Genomic DNA, 19,938 nt, shown 5'->3' with positions numbered 1-19,938 from the left:
CACTCCATTTTTTTTCTTAAAGGGTATCCCGGACCTGCTTTTCAAGATCACTTTGTTCCAGAATACACTTCATAATCATCCGAAATTCCAAAGGTTTTTATAGTGAAACGTTTTCAAATGGTTACTTTTCAAAAATGTTTATCTTGTCACCCTAGAAATCTACACCACGTTTGCATGCTCACAAAAGTAAACATCCCATTGTCGTTTGATGGTTTCTATTCCTCACATCATTCCATAGAAACCTTTCATCATCATTAGTCCACTAATGGAAAGTATAGTGAGAAGACTCGTAAGCTAGTAAGTAAAATTCTCGTGCTTGGAAATCTCGAACTAGCCTCCGCCTAATACACACAATAATTATCCATAATTAATAACGGTTCTCATGAAGCTAGACCAATGCTTCTATACACTCACAGAAGGGTAAAAGACCATTTTACCCCTCCATGGGCATAATAGTCCACACATTGACCAAACCCTAAAAGTCAACCAAAAGTCAACGACAGGGAATACGTTGCGCGTACCAACTCTCTACATTGGGCGTACTTAGCTGTCATGCAACCATAGGGGATGCTCGACCCCTACGCTGCGCGTACTAGGATTGCGCCCAACGTACGTCCAAGTTTCACCCTCCTCACATATTTGGTCTAAATCAGTTAAGATCTTGGCTCATATCGTAGATCTGGACTCCCTAATATCTCTTAATCCATAAAGTTAGTCACTTTAAGCCTTTACATGGATGATTTGGTCACAAACACCCAAAACACTCATCCTCTTTTATCATAAAGCTCATATCTCATGCATGGCTTGTTTCTAACATCCAAGATTGGATTTTTATGACATTACTCCACAAAATACACTAAAATGGGTTGACCATGGTCTCTGGAGCTCATTATCTCATAAAGTCTCCATCTTTTGGCACAAAACCCTAAAATACACTATGTAGATGCACAAATCCAACGACTGAGAAAGCTTTGAGATTTATACCTCAAAATGAAGCTCCACACTTAGATAATCTCAGATCCAAAGCTTGGAATCCCACTACTTCTTCAAGACTCCTTCTCCACTTCAAGAACACAAGAATACACTCACAAGCTCTCAAATGCACTCACAAGCTATAAGAACGAAGAATTAAGGTTAAGAGGGTTTGGTGTCTAGGAATGGTGGCCAGGAATGAGGCCATCATATCCTTTATATAGGAGACTCACCAAAAATTAGGGTTAAAAATCTGGGCCTAGTACGCCCAGCATACCCTCTGGTACTCCCAACTTACTAGGTGCCCTCCGCGTCATATGCACGTATATGAGTACGTTGAGCGTACACTCTAGTACACCCCTAGTACTCATTCACCACCTTTTCTCTAATAAGGCCAAAATGGAAAAATGCTCATAAGATCAAGGTTTACAAGGTATACCTGGGCTTGGGATGTTACAATTCTCCCCCACTAGAATCAGACTTCATCCTCGAAGTCATGCTCCGCAAATAACTCTGGATATTGCTCCCGTATCTCCGACTCCGGCTCCCAAGTCAACTCGGACCCTCTCCGATGTTTCCATTGGACCTGAACCAGGGGTACCTCATTTTTCCTTAGAACCTTCACCTTTCGATCAGAAATCACGATCGGCCTCTCAATGTAATTCAAGCTCACATCCACTTAAATGTACTCTAGGGGTACCATTGTCGTCTCATCGGCTACACACTTCCTCAACTAAGAAACATGGAAGGTGTTATGAATCTGCCTTAGCTCTGCAAGTAGCTCTAACCGGTATACTACCTTACCTACTATGGCAGTCACTCTAAAAGGGCTAATGTACCGGGGCCCCAACTTGCCCCGCTTCCTGAATCGAATCACCCCTTTCCAAGGGGATACCTTCAAGAGTACAAAATCTCTGACTTGGAACTCCAGCTCGGATCGTCGCCTGTCTGCATAACTCTTCTGGCAACTCTGGGCCATCAGTTTCCTCTGCCTGGCCTCCTAAATATGCTCATTCATCTTCAATACTATTTCAGTGCCACCCATCACACGCTGCCCTACCTCTCCCCAAAAAAATGGGAGTCTGACATCTCCTCCCATAAAGAAGCTCAAAGGGAGGCATACCAATACTCGAATGATGGATGTTGTTGTAAGAAAACTCATCCAAGGGAAAATAAGTGTCCTAACTTCCTCCGAAGTCCATAACACACCCATGCAGCATGTCCTCAAGCATCTGAATTGTCCGCTCGCTCTGCCCGTCTGTCTGCGGATGGTATGTGGTATCGAAATGTAATCGGGTACCCAACTCCTCATGAAATTTCTTTTAGAATCTGGAAGTAAAGCGCACGTCTCAATCCGACACTATCGAGGTCAGCACTCTATGCCGAGCTACCACCTCCCTCACATAAATCTCATCCAATATCTTTGTAGAAGAACTCTCACAAATGGTGAGGAAGTGGGCGCTCTTTGTCAGCCGGTCCACAATCACCCAAATCGTGTCAACTCCACAAGCAGTCCTCGGTAACTTGGTGATAAAGTCCATAGAAATATGTTCCCACTTCCACTGGGGAATCTCTAGAGGATGCAATGGACCTTGTGGATGCTGGTGCTCTGCCTTAACTTGGCGGCAAGTCAAGCACCTTTCAACTACCCAAGCCACATCCCTCTTCATACATGACCACTAGTAATCCCTTTTCAGGTCCAAATACATCTTGGTGGCCTTGGGATGGATCGAGAATCTTGACCTATGCGCCTCCTCTATCTGTATACGCCGAGCTCCACCTATATAGGGTACCCAAATCCACCCCCAGAAATTCATAAGTCCACGACTGTTCATCACAAACTCAAACACCTGCCCAATCACCCAGTCCCTCTTGCGGTTCCTCAGTCTCATGGCCTCTACCTGGGTCTCTCGAATGGTATCTAAGACTGGAGTCATCACCGTCATCCTCATACACACATGTCGGATCGGAGCACTCTTAACTCTACAACTCAAGGCGTCGGCTACCATATTAGCCTTGCCCGGATGATACAAGATCTCACAGTCATAGTCCTTCACCACATCCAACCATCTCCTATGTCGCATGTTTAGGTTGGTCTGATCCATGAGATACTTCAGGCTTTTGTGGTTCATAAGTATGGTACACCGAACCCCATACAAATAATGATGCCAGATCTTGAGGGCGAACACCCCTGCCCCCAGCTCTAGATCGTGGGTGGGATATCTCGTCACGTGAGGCTTCAACTGCCTTGATGCGCATGCTATCACGTGCCCCCTTTGCATCAGCACCGCATCCATCCCTGATATAGATTCATCGCAGTATAACACACCGTCCTCCACTCCTTCAGGAAGGGCTAACACCAGGGCTTCGCACAATCTGTGACGAAATGTCTCAAATGAGGCTTGCTACTCGGGACTCCAAATAAAAGTAACACCCTTCCGGGTCAACCTGGTGAGGGGGATGGAAATCTTAGAGAAATCTCTGATAAATCTATGATAGTAGCCGACCAATCCCAGAAAACTCCTGATATCGGATGGGGATCTCGGTGCCTCCCATCACATAACTGCCTCAATCTTGGATGGGTCGACCAATATCCCATTATGATTAACGAGGTGTCCCAGGAACTGGACCTCTCGTAACCAGAATTCACACTTAAAGAATTTGGCATACAGCCTGTCCGATCTCAAAACCCCAAGAATCTCTCTCAAATGCTCCTCATGCTACTCTCTGGATCTTGAATAGACCAAGATATCATCGATGAAAACGATCACCGATCGATCCAACATGGGTCTGCACACCCGGTTCATAAGATCCATGAACGTTGCCGGTGCGTTGGTGAGCCTAAAAGGCATCACCATGAACACGTAGTGCCCATAACGAGTCTTAAAGGCCGTCTTTTGGGTATCCTCTTCACAGACTCTCATCTGATGATAACCTGACCTCAAATCGATCTTGGAAAACCAAGACGCCCCCTGCAACTGATCGAACAAATCGTCGATCCTCGGAAGTGGATAACAGTTCTTGACTGTCAACTTGTTCAACTCCCGTAAATCAATGCACATCCGGTGTGAACCATCCTTTTTCTTGACAAAAAGGATCGATGCTCCCCACGGCGAGCTACTCGGTCTGATAAAACCCTTCCCCAATATCTTCTAGAGCTGTGAGGATAACTCCTGCATCTCTAGCGATGCAAGACGATAAGGTGCCCTGGCGATAAGCGCCGCTCCCGGAACCAAATCAATCTGGAACTCCACTTGCCTCTCAGGAGGCATGCCCAGTAACTCCTCGGGAAAACATCTGAAAACTCTCTCACTATCGGAACCTCAGCAGAAGAACTCGGTCTCTCGGTAGCAACCCGCGTATCCGACACATATGCTAAAAAACCCATGCAACCCTGCTGTAGACTCTGCCTCACCCTGGCAGTAGAGCAGAAAGCTGACCCAGATCTGGTACCCTTAGTATACATTGTCAGTAATCCCCCACTAGGGTCTCGGATAGTCCCCAACTGACGCTCGTAGTCGATCATGGATCCAAAACGACTCAATCAATCCATGTCCACGATGACACAGACATCCCCCATCACAATCGGCACCAAATCAATCGGAAACTTGACACCAACTGATGGATGAGAGATGGAGCACATGATCAACTGATGCATTTTTGTGGTAACTGCAAGATATAAGGCTGGAGAGAGATACAATATATGCAAAAGGAATAAGGGAGTATGCAAGAACGGATGAATAACCAGTCGAACCCATCTTTATTCTCATGTTATCTGTGAAAATTTTGAGTTGATTCATAGTTTTTTAGGTTGTTAACTCTTTCTTACTAGACTTCCATGTAATTTCATATTTTCATTACCGAACATAATAATTACTATGAATTTTTGAAGTTGATTCTAATACAAACCAACTACTATTTTTCTTTTTTTAGCAACTTGATACCCATGTGCACACTATTAACTTTTACCACACAATCTTCTCGTTAAAAAGCTTCAAGTAGATAATGGAAAAGATGTTTGCCAAATTTTGGTTCACCAAATTCTAAGAATTCTTCTTGTTTGGTTGACGCTTTATTGATTTTGAAGCTAAAAATGTTAAATTATCATGTTGGTCGCTATTTAATGGAAAGCTTCTAAAGTTCATTGTTATTTTAGGCTAAAATGACCTACACAGAAAAAATTATCAAACTTTGTTGTTTTTCATTGATAGAACTAAAATGAAACGGTTAAACCACAAATATAACAAAAATATAATAATTTCTCTGCAGTTTGTTTTATTAGTATAAATTGAATTATTTATTTATTTATTATTTCGTTTGTATTTATTTTGAAATTTACTTTAAAAATACTTAATATTTACATCTTGATATTTAATATTTTCTTTAACAAAATGCTTAATATTTATATCTTTATGTATAATTTTTTTTAATCAACCCAACTTATACAAGTCTCAAATCTAGTTTGTGTTAAAGAGGAACTAAACCTTTTTATTTTTTGTAAACTATAGATATTATGTAACCAACATCAATACGCTTTTTTTTGTCAAAGATATCATTATTTATAGTGGTTATATTATTCAATTTTCCTATTAAAAATGTTAAAAGGTAATTATTCTTAATAAGGATCAAAACCGTATCAAAATGAAACTATAAGGATGCCACCGATAAATAAATATTTGAAAAGTTGACAACTACCAATTCTACTAAACCATGAGATCATCTTCTACAATTTACTAGAAATAATACAAGAAATGAATCTTTTTTTGAAAAAAATAATAATCTTGTAAATAAACTTTATGTTTTATATCCATTCTTGTTTCTTGGTTAAACGATGAAGTCTCTTTCTAGTTTCTAACCAGAGTCCCCCTACCTCCCTACTCTGTTCTCTAATTTTCCTTTTATTTTTTCTCTTTTCTCTCCATCTTCATCTCCAAATCTTTGCACTCGTTACCCTTCTTCTTCTTGTCCTTATATTCTGAACTTTATAATCTCCTTATTTTATTTTGCCCTTTCTGGTTCATTTTTTTTTGTGGGTATTGATTGTACAAGCACTACCCCCATTGGAGTACCCTAATAATCCAATCTTGATTTGTGTTTTTCTTTGAATTTGGATTCTCTTTTCCAAGAAAGTTAAAAAAAAAAAAAAAAAACACCCTTTAAGATTTTCACTATAAATAATCTTTGGGGTTGCATAAAGCATAACCGGTGAGAATTTCAATGGGGGTTTTTCAACTATGGCTGATATCTCTAGTCACGATTCCATTCCTATGCTCGTTGGAATCAGTGAACGGAATTGGGGCAAATTGGGGAACGCAGTCGTCGCACCCACTTCCGCCGGAAACGGTGGTGAGGATGCTGACAGATAACGGAATCCAAAAGGTGAAGCTTTTTGACGCCGATTATGGTGCGCTAAAAGCTTTGGGTAAGTCTGGAATTGAAGTTATGGTTGGAATTCCTAACGACATGCTTGCTACCATGGCAAGTAGTATGAAAGCTGCCGAAAAATGGGTTTCGAAAAATGTCTCCGATCATATCAACAATAATGTTAATATAAGGTTAGTATTTCGTTGATTCTTGTTTTTCGTTATGATTTTAGTTAACCCTAGGTGCAATTGTTATGTTGCTTGTTCTTGATTAGTGAATCTAAAATCTAAATTATGTTCATTTACTGTTTGTCACCGGAAAAGTTACTATTTTGTGTGATCGGAATGAAAAGTGGTGGAGGGTATTTTGGTCTTTTCAAATATGAGAAGTAATCGCATCCATTGCATGTCAAATGCATTGTGTCATGTGATCGTGTCTTGTCAGAATGTCTTCATTGCTCTTTTCGGGGATGTTTGGTGGTTTGTTTTCAAAGCAATATTGTGACTTTTGATAACAAATAATTAAGTGGTTAAAGTTATTAAATTAGTTAGGGAATCTCACATTTATCACAATAATCGACTTTCGTATTTTAACTTTGGGAGCCTTTGTGCACATGTGTTTCATGGGTGGAATAGGGTTAAGGACGATTTAATGAGAATTTGGTCTATTATGTTGGATTCATATCATGACAAAATAAGTTGTACTATATTTGTTGAAATCTGAAGATATTGTACTATAGGACACAATTATAACATTGTACATTTACTTTTATATTTCTTATTACATTTTTTAATTCTTATTGGAACATTATATTTTGATATAATTTGGTATTTGTATTAGGTTGCTATAATTTGATAGATATTTCAATGTACAATGTTGTATAGGAAATAAAATTATGATGGTATAATAAATAAATAAATCAAAGGACATTGTTATTTCTTGCAAACATCTATTCAGTTATTTTCAGTAAACCTATTTGTTATAGTCGTATTTATGATGGTATAATAAATAAATAAATCAAAGGACATTGTCAAGATTAATGTTGAAAAGACCAAAAATCTTCTGTAAACCTATTTGTTATAGTCGTATTTATGTATTTGTTTTATAAACATAATTCATTTCTATGGATTTGCAAACATTGTAATAATTGTCATGACCAACTATCCAAAAGCATAAGTTTGTTTTTGTAAATTTTTTCATTTAATCACTTAACTATTTTAGGTACTAATTAAACATTTATAGTCATTTCCACTGTTTATAAAAACCAATTTTCCATGTTACTCGATTTTGAAAAAGATCAATATACAACTAAAAAAAAACATTTATTTTTACCATTTTCTTGAGAAACTATTATCTTTATATTTAATGGCTCAATAGCTAAATCAATAAAAATGCTTCTATGATTAAATCAAGAGAAATCAAATATCTTCTACTTTTTCTTTTTCTATATCTATTAGATCAGGATAAATATCAAAACCAAAAAGAAGAGATTAAGAAAAAGATAATTAGTGGATTCCACAAACAATTATTTTTTTTTCAAAAATTATAATATGATTTAAATTTAATCACCAATTAAGCAAAATTTCTTGATTTGAGGTTTTCTTTACAGATATGTTGCAGTAGGAAACGAACCATTCTTGTCAACATACAACGGAACGTTTCTAAAAACCACCTTGCCGGCGCTCCAAAACATCCAGGCGGCGCTAATCAAAGCCGGGCTCGGCCCCAAAGTCAAGGTCACCGTCCCCCAAAACGCCGACGTCTACGAGAGCTCAACCGGTGTTCCATCAAGCGGCGATTTCCGAACAGACATTCACGATTTCATGATCCAACTCACCAAATTCCTAAACGAAAACGGATCTCCATTCACAGTCAACATCTACCCCTTCATAAGCCTCTACATCGACTCCAATTTTCCAGTGGAATACGCGTTCTTCGACGGAAACGCAGCTCCGGTGAACGACGGCGGCACCACCTACACAAACATGTTCGATGCCAACTACGATACCCTCGTGTGGGCCCTACAAAAGAACGGATTCACAAATATGGGAATCATAGTGGGTGAAATTGGGTGGCCGAGCGACGGAGATCGAAACGCGAATAATCAACTAGCGCAAAGGTTTATGCAAGGGTTCATGAGTCATATTGCCGGAAATAAAGGGACGCCATTGAGAACAGGTCCGATTGATGCTTATTTGTTTAGTTTAATCGATGAAGATGAGAAAAGTATCCAACCGGGGAACTTTGAAAGACATTGGGGGGTTTTTTCTTACGATGGGCAACCGAAATACGCGTTGAACCTTGGAATGAACAATGCCGGAGCTTTGATTCCGGCGAATGGGGTGAAGTATTTACAGAAGAAATGGTGTGTGATGAAGGATTCAGCGAGATTAGATGATCCATCGATTGCACAATCGGTGAGTTACGCTTGTGCTCTTGGGGATTGCACGAGTCTTGGATATGGAACTTCTTGTGGTGATTTGGATGCAAGAGGGAATGTTTCTTATGCTTTTAACAGTTATTATCAGAAGAATGATCAAGCCGATGAAGCCTGCAAGTTTCCGAATGTTTCCACGATTACGAAAGAGGATCCATCTAAGGGGACATGCCAGTTTAATATTATGATTGTGCCGTATTATGGAGGGGCAAATCGGTCATTTCAGTCGATTTGGTCGTTCCTTCTTGGATTGGTTATGTTTTTACTATTGTGAGTTTGACTTTTTTGGTGAAACTTTGGTGGAAGATTGAAATTTTGGGGATGTTTGATGTTTGATGTTTGGGTAGATATTTAAGAAGGTAGTTTGATTTTAATTAATGGAAGTGTGAAAGTAGAGGGATGTGGATGAATGTTTCTGAAACCTTGGGGTGTAGTTTGAGCGTAATTGTATTTATATGGCTTGAATATGAAACGTTGATGTGCTATAGCCTATAGCTAGTTGTATCCTATTTATCTCGTGGGCTCGTGGTGTTAATGTGTTATGTTTTACCCCTCATTTTTCATCAATTACTAAAGTCTGCCCTGTATAATCTTTTCTTTCATAAGGCACCAATCTGGAAATAAAAGGAAAAATAAATAAAGTTAGATTAGTAAAGATATTTCAAAAATACCCGTTAGTCTTAACCATTTAAAAAAAATATCAAGACTTTTCTTTCATAAGTCTGCCCTGTATAATCGTTTGGTTGATGTAGTTTGAGACTTTAAGTTGTTGGCTTGTTGCTTGTGTGGTTAAGAAACGACGTTTGGACATCCATTCGTAATACCATTTATGTTAAATGACAATATATTAAAGAAAAAGAAAAGCAAATAAATGATGAAAATCTTTGTACCATAGAAAGCCTTATTTATATGACTTTATCCATTAGAATATTCTTTTTTACATTAAGTTACAAGAAACTCTCATATATAATGTAAGTGTTATTAGTATATCCATTAAAAAAACATCCACATACAGCTTTTTTAGACCGACAAACACAACCACCAAATGGTTAATCCTACTATTAATTCTACACCTTTGTCTACCATATAATTTAAGAGTGATATATCTTTCTAATACATGTGATATCATTGAGTTACAAACCATTTGTTACGATTTATTAAACAATAAGTTTGTTTTTCACAAACTAGAAAAAACAAACCCTATTCCTCAAGATTGTTAATGGCTCACCTCGAACCACTAACGATTAATTTTTTCTCTTAATACCTTAAATAGCCAAAACATATAAAAAAAATAAAATATTTTTCTTTTCATATATTGCTAGATTGTTCCACATCATCAATTAATTCCATCCCTTTGGTTTCAAATGGAAGCATAACAACACTAAGTCCTGAAACAAGTATAGCAACCTCAAACAACATAATTGCGAGTGTTTGGTTGCAATTTGCAACCAGTCCAATTGCTATAATCGGGCATACCATGCCACCGGTTCGACCTATAGCTGTTGCTATTCCAACTCCTGTTGCCCTTAAGTTTGTTGGGTATACCTACAAAACCAAAACAAATAAAAATAGAGTGTATGTTGCTATTTTTTTAAACAGTTAAGTATTGTTTAGATAAACGATGTTTATAAGCATTACATAAAACAACAATACCAAAGAAAACAAATGAGAACAAATTAAAAAACATTAGGTTTCAACGGGGAAACCCTCATTTTTCTATTAAGCAATTCTTTCTCCATTAAATAAAAAAATATCGATATACATTTTTCCTAGTTACGTCATGTCATGTTAAATCAAAGTAAAAAAAGAAAACGTCGCCGATATGGTCTTTAGATAATGATGTTTAAATAATATTTGAGAAAACGACGACACATGAGAAAAAGACAAAAAAATATGAACAAATTTGTAAAAAATTAGGGTTAGTGGGCATTTTCCTGAATTTCTCTATTAAGTTGTTCTATTGATATTAAATAAAATAAAATAAACAATTCGTTTATAGTTGAGTCGTATCTTCCTATTAAATTCATTATGTATAAAAGAAACAAAAGCCTAACATGGTATATATTTACCTCTGGGGCGTAGATACAAGCGACAATGAAGCTTGTGGAGATGAACATACGAGCTCCAAATAGAAATGTTGTAGTCATTATTTGATTTTGATGAACAATAAGTGGTAGAAGTAGAATGAATCCCAAAAGAAACATAATTTTCATCGAGATCTTACGACCAAGTCTGTCTAATATGATGGCTGCCAAACCAAGCCCAGGGAGTTCTGAAATAAGCCCAAAGAGCTTATCAGACCTTTGCGACAATATATAACATGAAAGGTAAGTAAACTTTCTCGCTAATTATTTACTTGAATAAAATTTAAAATTTAGTATAAAACAATATTTAACTTTTTCTACAAACTATATATGCAACTACTATACATTCACTATGTAATCACGTTTCATTTGATCAAATATGTCACAAGTAAAAAGCTGCTTATTTAGTCTTAGCAAGTTAGCATGAAACATTTTTCATGATCTCATATTTCGTCTAAATAAACTTTTTTCTATATATTAAAAAAAAAATGAAACACCATTGCCTAAACAAATATAAAAATATATTGTTCCTATTCCCCTCAATAAAATAATAATCAGTTTGGTGACAAACATTTGGTTTCCCGTCCCTAAAACATTATTATTATAGTGCGTGACAACGATATCATCAAAATCCACCTTAACATTTCCATTTAAAAAGACATATATTCTCGTATCTAGCATTGGGAAGTAGTGACACTATTTGTTTCTTTTGGTTCTTAACATATTTTTTTTGTCGGCATTTTATTGCAATCAATGAACGAAAACAAAGTCAAAACAGAGGTATATATATACCTGCCAAGCTAGTTACAAACACATTCGTGTAGAGACTCGAATCCTGGATACTTTCCATCTGCGAAGCAATCATAGTACCACATTCGCCATTAGAAATGCTCAACTGTGAAGTCAGAAGCACAATACCATAATAAGAAAATGTATTTCCGAAGTACAAGGCCCATAACGGAAGTGTTGTCTTTATCAACTTAGGTGATAGTAGCATGGATATCGACGACACAGTAGTTCTATGATCATCCAAGGTTTCTAACGAATGAAACTCGTTATCAACTTTATTTATTTGATCGGACACTAGCATGCCAATGGGAAGTTCACGTTGATTGAGTGTTGATCCTCTCTCTAAAACATCACGTGCCTCAGTCAATCTGTCTTTCATGCAAAGGAACCTTGGTGACTCGGGTACATTACCATAAAACAATAACACAAGTAGAGATGGAAAAGCAGATAGACCGAGTAGCCATCTCCAACCAAATCTAGGCATGATCGACTGTAAGATAATATCATTTAAAAGAATGTATTAGTACGTAAAACTTAACTTATGATCATAAATTTAGCGATCTTACTTGATTTGATCATGTTATAAATTAGCAAGGAAAACATAAGCCGCAAATCTGAAAAAGGTGAGGGTTTGGAGGCGTGGATCCCAAATAAGGAGACTAGAGAACTCACTTACTATTCTCACCTTCTTGTTTTTGTTAAGTAAGTGTTCTATTAATTTAATAAACAATGTGATTTAGTAGGTCCATATGACTGCTGGTGAAGTATGTTAATTAAAGGGAAAATGGCTTATAAACCCAATGAAGTTTTCAAACCGTTCAAAAAACATCAATTATGTTTTGTCTATTCAAGAAAACTCAACGAATTAACCTTTTGTCTGAAAAAGCCCAACTAACTTACACTTTTGTTCACTTCTCATTTTGGGTCAACCAGCTAATGAAAATCAACGAATGACATGACTTATGATGTGTAATTAAATATCGTGAACATGACTTGCAAGACCAACGAAGTTTCGAAACCGTTCAAAAAACCTCAATCATGTTTTGTTTGTTAAAAAAACCCAACAAAGTTACGCTTTTGTTTAATTGTCATTAGAGGCAACCAAATTTATTAGGTATAAAATTAGTTGGCAAATGACATGACATTATATTTAATGACATGGAATAAACAGATGAGAATTGTCACTTATATATCGATTTAGGGCTTGGAGAAGATAAAACAGAGCGGTGTCTGTCTTCGATCTCTTGTAATAGCTACTTCTTATTCTTCCTCTCAATCGTTGATGTCCAACCCAAGATCTACAAAGAAGATATTTGATGATGAAAACCCTTGTGGATGTGGACGCCCTTCTTGGATTTGGACATCTAGAACGGAGGATCATCCAAAGAAAAAAGTTCAGGCTTGTTCGAACAAAGTTCATGGCTTGTTCGAATAGATGGTTAAGTGTAATTGAAAGCTTTATCGTGTCCATATTCTATCTATTTGGTTGGTTCTTTCAAAACCAAAAACTTATTAAAATGGACATGATAAAGCTTTCAGTTACACTTACCCATCTGTTCGAACAAGCCCTAAACATTTTCTTTGGATAATCCTCCATTATAGATGTCCAAATCCGAGAAGGGTGTCTACATCCACAAGAGTTTGCATCATCAAATATCTTCTTTGTAGATCTTGAGTTGGACAACAACGATTGAGTAGAAAAGAAGAAGTAGCTATTACAAGAGATCGAACACAAACGTCGTTCGTGTTTCTCTTCTCCAAGCCCTAAATCGATGTATAAAGGGCAATTCTAATATGTGTATTCCATATCATTAAATATAATGTCATGTCAGTTGCCAACTAGTTGCATACCTAATAAATATGGTTGCCTCTAATGAGAATTGAACAAAAGCGTAAGTTCGTTGGGTCTTTTTCAATAAACAAAACATGATTGGGGTTTTTTGAACGGTTTTGAAACTTCGTTAGTCTTACAAGTTATTTTCCGATATTTAATTACACGTTATAAGCCATGTCATTCGTTGACTTTCATTAACCGGTTGACCATAAATAAGAAGTGAATGAAAGTGTAAGTTAGTTGGGCCTTTTTACACAAAAGTTTTAGTTTGTTGGATTTTTTTTAATAGACAAAACATTATTGGATATTATTGGAGTTTTTTGAACGGTTTGAAAACTTCGTTGAATTTATAAGTCATCATTTCCCGTTAATCAAATGACGAGATATAACATACCCATGCGAGTGAAGCCTCAATAATGGTTCCAACAGTCCAAAATGTTGCAAAAACAACCATCCATGTTCCTCTTTTTTGAGTTGGAACGAACTCTAAAAACCATGATGTAAATACATGCCCACACCCTAGACCAATGCCAATGAAGCAACGAAGAATCAATAATGATGTATAGTTTGGGGCGAAAGCACTCAAAAATCCAGCTCCTGTTGTTACTATGGATGCACCAAGGAAACCCTTCCTTGTAAAGCCAAAAGCGAAATAAATATTCATGTTTTCAAAAAGATAAATCCCGAAAAAATGAGTACTAATTAATTAAACTTACTTTCTTCCATAGTTATCTGAAACGACGCCCCACATATATGCCCCCACAAGCATGCCGGCGAAAGCAACAGTTGAAATGAAGCTCTCTTCGCCGGAAGAAAGTCCCCATTCCGGTTGAATGGCCGGTCCGACGAACGACAAAAGCATCATCTCCATGGCTTCCGCTACCCAACCCAATCCAGCATATGCAAGCACGATAAACTGGAAGTTCCCAAACCCTATTCTGGAAAGTGCTTCATCTAACGTATATGAAACACCTTCATCTTTTGCAGGTGATCTTTCATGTTCCCCTTTCTCTGTTCTTTCAGTAGCTAAAATATATTCAAGTATTCATAAAAATACGTTTCAAAAGTTGAAATCATTTGCAGCTGCATGTATAATCATGCATGTATATATACAATTATGTTTCTTAATTTCGACGAGCGTTTGAAAATCATGTATAAAGGTTATATAAAAGGATGTTAGAAATATGGTTTAGTGGCACTTGGAAATCTGAGAATCGTGATAATCACTTTCAAATCGAAGTATTTGGGTGGTACTCCCAAATCCTCAATTGGATAAGACTCAGATAAAATCAAAGAGAAAGAAAGAGAGAATGAGATGGTGTAATTTTCGTGAGTACCAGAAAATTGACTAAAAATTGGTTATATACATTCCTTGTCTGAAAAACTGTCAAAACTGTCATATACAGTTTTCCTCAACAGTCAAAACTGTTATAAATCCGGGTTTGGTATAAGGATTAATGCAAAGTCAAAACCGGGTCAAATATTCAAAATTTGGATTTTCTGATGCAGCCAGGGGCTCTGCCCCTTGGACCCCGCTCCCAGGGGCGATGCCCCCGGACCCCCGTTCGTTCAGGGGTTTCGCCCTTAAATGACAGTGTATTTTGATACTTGATCAAACTTAAACAAGTGTGTACTTCACACCTTCCCTACTTGTTTAATATTTATCAAGATCATTTTTAGTCAACAAAATAATCCTATTACACTTAAATAACATTGATGATAACAAATCACCAACAAAAGACATTATTTTGGAGTTGCTTTTCAAATGAAGTAGCACTGTGTCACGTTAAGCATTGTGTCACATGAACCATATATCGTGTTTAGGTTTTTCGATTGTGGGTGTTTAAATTTCTAATTTTTTTTTGGGTATGTGTAATCTGTTTGTCTTTAATTTGATTAATGTGTGTATATTTTGCTTGGGTTTAGATAAAATTAAAGGGATGAGAGTACCTGTAGAGTTAGATGGTCTTTGCACTACAAAGCAAGATGCATTGCGGTTTGAAATGACTAATCTATCCCCAATCTGTTTATAGTTTTTAGTATATTAGAAATTGATATGATTAAATGCAACTATAAATTGTTCATGTTTTTTTACTTTTTTTTTTTTTTGCGTGATGTAAAGTTATAAGGTTATGCAAACGTCATGTAATATAAATTGCGAATTTAATTTTGATGAGATGATGGTTTATGTAGTTCATTTTAGCCCTGTTCTTGAGTCCATTTTAGGAGAAGGAAAGCAATCCAAAAGAAATTGTGTTCTTGACTTTTCTTTGACTCTTCTTGAGTTTTTTTTTATTTTTTTATTTTTTTTATTTTTTTTTTAAGAAAGAAAATAGAAGGAACATGAGTGTTTTTTAATGAGGGGAAGGGAGCAAAGTGGGAGAAAATGGGGGTTTTTAAAGGGAAGAAAAGAAACGGAAATATGTTCTTGAGTTTAATTTAAAGAAAGAAGAGAAAATAAATGATTCCGAGGGAAAGAAAATGTTTATTTTTTTTTATCAAATATTTCCTTTCACTTTTTGGTATAATTGGGAGAGAAACAAGAGGAAAAGAAAGTGGAAGCTAAGGAATGGAAAAGAAAAAGAAAAGAAACTTCTATTTACATCCTTTCATTTTTTTTAATATAAAAAAAACTACTTCCTTTCATTTCTTTTAAAAATGTAAAATAGTGTTTAAATCCATCTTTCTAGGCGGATTAGGAGGGGAAGTGTGTTAAAATTACATTTTTGCCCCTTCAACAACTCATTTTCCCTTAAATAAATGTCAAAAATGTAAAAAAAAAAAATTATTTTTTTCATTTTATTTCTTTCAACTTAAGAACACAATTTCCACTAAATTTTCGTCAAACTCAACAACACAACTAATTACGTTTCCCTTCAATTCATTTTTAAACCGGAGCACAGAAATACGATAAAAATACCTAATTATATAACTTTAGTAAGATAAAAATGGACTTAATAAGAAAGCAACTTCTAATTCTTTTACTAAATACATAGAAAGATTTATCTCATAAGCATATTAAGTAAAAGAACAACAAACTTTTAAGGAGAAAGAGTAGTAGAAGTACCAGAGAGTGGACATCGGATGTTGATCTAGATTCACGGCCAAAATATGAAGAAGACGACGGAAATGTTATATCCGGCGGTGGCACGACCGTCCATCCTACTGGTGTTGTAGAAAATGACTTCATAATTTATATATAAATAAAATAAATAAGGGAACGAATGTTTTTATTGGAGAATTTCAAAAAATGAAGAAGTGGAAGTGTAGAAGGAAAGGTAGAGAAGCCTACTTCAACAAAAGAAATGTAAATCTCATCCACAAACTGATTTCGAGCATCATACACCACATCTCTACTTTTTCACACATTTGAACTTCCAACTTCCGAATACATCTTATTTTTTGCTTTTTGAAAAAGAAAAAGATATTATGTTTGTTTTAAATGGAGTATTACACTTAAAAAAGTTATTGACAAAATATATCCTTGAAATTCTTCCACGTTTAGGAAAAAAAACATATTTTTCTTGAGAAAAAAAAAACAGATAAGTTTTCATATTAGAGATTTTAACCGATGCTGGCTGCAATTTTTATTTTAGTTATTTTATTTTAGGTATTTAATGGTTTTTTGAAAATAAAGTAAGACTTTTCCAATAAAAATCAAATACTAAAAAAAAGTGTTTATAAAATCTATGCTTTTATAAATTACAAACTAGGTGTGACAACCATATATTACATGGGTTGATTATATATATATATATATATATATATATATATATATACATACAGTTTTTTTAAAAGAAAACGTTAAACAGCATAAATATTAACTATTTTTTAAAATAATTTTCAAAATATATACAAACAAAATGATGAATAAATAAATAATTTAGTTTATACTGATAAAACAAAGAAAAATAACTATATTTTAACCATATAATTTCTTTTTTAGTTTATTAATAAAAACCAAGAAAGTTTGAAGATTTTTTCTATATAAACCATTTTGCTTAAAATAACAATAAACTTTGAAAGAAAACGTGCAAAATTTAAATTATATATATTAAAGAAAACATATTAAAATTTGAAAAAATAAAGAAACAAATTAATGACACATTAATTGCTTTCTATAACCTAAAAATTAGAATCGTTAATTAAGAGAATCGAAAATTACAATAAAATGTCAAGTGAAAATTAATTTCTAAAAATTAACCACAAAATTACATGTGTTAATATGTATGAGAATGTAGTATGTGGCAAAAAAATTCATTTATTATTATGGATTATTATTATTTTACTTTATGGATTATTATTTTACTATATTTTCTCTGATCTAACATAATAGAGAATACAATCACAACCAAATAAATCAACTTGATTGGGTATATGTCTCTCATATTCCCGATATGATACGAACCAACCCCATAGTTAAGATAAAACTAGATTTTTTTTTACTTTATCATTTTCCTTTTTAAAGTTGTATTATCTTACCTAATAAATCAAGGTCTTTTGTCAAATATTATCACCTAATTCAATATGTCATATGATATTTTTTTAAATTTTTTCAATTTCATTTAAATTCACTTGGCAAATTGTGTTAGAATGCTCAAAACCCAACAGCTATTTATACTTAAGGCTAACTAGGGTTTCAAGGTGTAAACTCTAATCCCTTAGCTTAGGGCCTAAGCAAGTCCATGGACTCCTTTCCTTAAGCCCTTGGACGAAAAATCCTAGATCCTTCTAGGATTTCGTTCAAGCCTTAATAACGGTGATCCAATGGCCCAAAGCCTCAACTATTGAATAATTACAAAATAGCCCCTGCACTTTCAGTCAGTTCCTTTAATCCGAAAATTAATTCTAAATAAATTTCTAATTAAATACTAATTAATAATATGATTCCAAATTAATATATTATTCATATAATATATTAACAAATCATATTTATATCCTAGTTTATTATTCTTAACAATAAACCAGCCTCTCCCCTCAACAATCATCTTTTCTAGTCACCAGTGTGAAGGCAACCCAAAAGGACCATGCACAATCGGGTCAAGTACATACTAAAATAGTTATGGACTTAGACACTAATCTAACCGTCTCCCAATTGGATAAGTCTAATAACTATTCTGCGTATAACCTCAGATCCTGATTAGCAATCGTAGCTTTCAAAAGCCGTTGTCAACTCTGATCTTATCAGAAGCGTTCCTTTAGATAAGGGATCATATATTCCTCCATTCTTGATATCATATAGACTTGAGACATGGATTGAAATCATTCTCTCAGTCTATGTGTTGTTTCCCGATTTCCGATTTGTGACGGCTGACAACAGACTACAATTGAACACATCAAATTAGTCTCGGCTTGGCCAAACGCTTAGGGTGTCATCACTAAATCATCGAGGGGCCCACATATATCGCTTTCATCCTACTTTGGATAAAAGGAACAAATAAACTTTGAATCAATTCTTGCTTGCACTCACTTACCGAATCACACACAACAATATGTTTTATAACACCAAGTTACTGGTGCGTTTACATATTATCAATGTGTAACCGACTCGCAAGATACAACTGACACATCTCGGTTTCAAGAATATAAGATATTATCGTCTCACCAGTCACTCGTGATAAAATCCATGAAGTGATTCTTGTGAGTGTGGGTTTAATCCAATGCTCAAAATCATATTTATAAGCACTCACGAACGTTGCAGCAAACCTTTGCTATGTCTAATACACTTTAGACAATCTACAAACCAATTCATGATAGTTTTCATTCATACCTACTTCCAACATATGAACGACTGTGGTCTGTTCGAATACTTTGATTATTCTGAAATAATTAATTATTCGGGAAGTCAAAACATGCAAAGTGAAACACAAGAATAATACTAATCCTATATGGTCCCAAACCTTTGAGTATAAATAAAACACCTTTTATTTATCACCATATCGATTACTCATTATTTGTTGTTTCGGTTAATTAAATTATTACTTGAATTATTACTACAATTGTCCCATGCTCTTAGCATGCACACAATGTTTACTTATGGTCCTTACTTTGTGAAATAGATCAAATGAACACCTTTCCAATCATACTCATTTCACAACTCCTAATCCTTATCTTAAGTATAAGAATATCAAATTTTTGCCACTTATAGAATATGCTAGATTCTAACATTTTATGCAATGATCCTTTCATAAAGTCATAGCTCAAAATCATAAAGACTTGGCCAATATCTATCAGAAACAATTCTATAGGTATGATGTCTCTCACTCAAAGTACATTCCTTTGAACATCCTTCTTGCATAAAAGTTTCTAATCTAGACATAGATTCTTAATATCCAACTCACAATATGGAAACATTTCCATATTTGCCATATGAAAAATCTTTCTTAATATAATCTTATCTATTCATAATAATGTCGATATGGTCCATCCAATACCATACTTTCAACTACTCACAAGCA

The 19,938-nt window shown here is 35.2% G+C and overlaps 2 protein-coding genes across 2 annotated transcripts; one reads left to right on the top strand and one right to left on the bottom strand.

Annotated features, from left to right (window-relative positions):
* The first annotated feature begins 5,780 nt into the window (after positions 1 to 5,780).
* LOC145004427 (O-Glycosyl hydrolases family 17 protein) lies at positions 5,781 to 9,265 on the top strand. Its single transcript, XM_078963341.1, has 2 exons — positions 5,781 to 6,527; positions 7,946 to 9,265. Exons 1-2 carry the CDS (start codon positions 6,190 to 6,192, stop codon positions 9,045 to 9,047), a joined length of 1,440 nt encoding a protein of 479 aa, XP_078819467.1. The 5' UTR covers positions 5,781 to 6,189; the 3' UTR covers positions 9,048 to 9,265.
* A 791-nt stretch (positions 9,266 to 10,056) lies between these two features.
* On the bottom strand, positions 10,057 to 16,793 carry LOC145004426 (organic cation/carnitine transporter 7-like). The gene is made up of 7 exons (XM_078963340.1): positions 16,548 to 16,793; positions 15,431 to 15,503; positions 14,197 to 14,506; positions 13,875 to 14,112; positions 11,650 to 12,136; positions 10,843 to 11,045; positions 10,057 to 10,318 (listed from the first exon to the last, which is right to left on the bottom strand). Exons 1-7 carry the CDS (start codon positions 16,668 to 16,670, stop codon positions 10,082 to 10,084), a joined length of 1,671 nt encoding a protein of 556 aa, XP_078819466.1. The 5' UTR covers positions 16,671 to 16,793; the 3' UTR covers positions 10,057 to 10,081.
* Between the last annotated feature and the right edge of the window lie 3,145 nt (positions 16,794 to 19,938).

The sequence above is a fragment of the Lactuca saligna genome, chromosome 7, assembly GCF_052625555.1.
Source record: "Lactuca saligna cultivar CGN05327 chromosome 7, ASM5262555v1, whole genome shotgun sequence".
NCBI classification, from domain to species: domain Eukaryota; kingdom Viridiplantae; phylum Streptophyta; class Magnoliopsida; order Asterales; family Asteraceae; genus Lactuca; species Lactuca saligna.
The sequence above is the reverse complement of the archived record's forward strand: the minus strand, read 5'-3'. Positions and strand labels throughout refer to the sequence as shown.

What these genes read in the sequence shown, in the direction of transcription:
- LOC145004426 (XM_078963340.1), bottom strand. Translation starts at nt 16,670, where the DNA reads ATGAAGTCATTTTCTACAACACCAGTAGGATGGACGGTCGTGCCACCG. An exon ending in AAGACCATCTAACTCTACAG is followed by an intron (nt 14,507 to 15,430) that starts GTACTCTCATCC and finishes AATATATTTTAG; the next exon opens with CTACTGAAAGAACAGAGAAA. An exon ending in TCAGATAACTATGGAAGAAA is followed by an intron (nt 14,113 to 14,196) that starts GTAAGTTTAATT and finishes TGGCTTTACAAG; the next exon opens with GAAGGGTTTCCTTGGTGCAT.
- LOC145004427 (XM_078963341.1), top strand. Translation starts at nt 6,190, where the DNA reads ATGGGGGTTTTTCAACTATGGCTGATATCTCTAGTCACGATTCCATTC. An exon ending in AACAATAATGTTAATATAAG is followed by an intron (nt 6,528 to 7,945) that starts GTTAGTATTTCG and finishes TTTTCTTTACAG; the next exon opens with ATATGTTGCAGTAGGAAACG.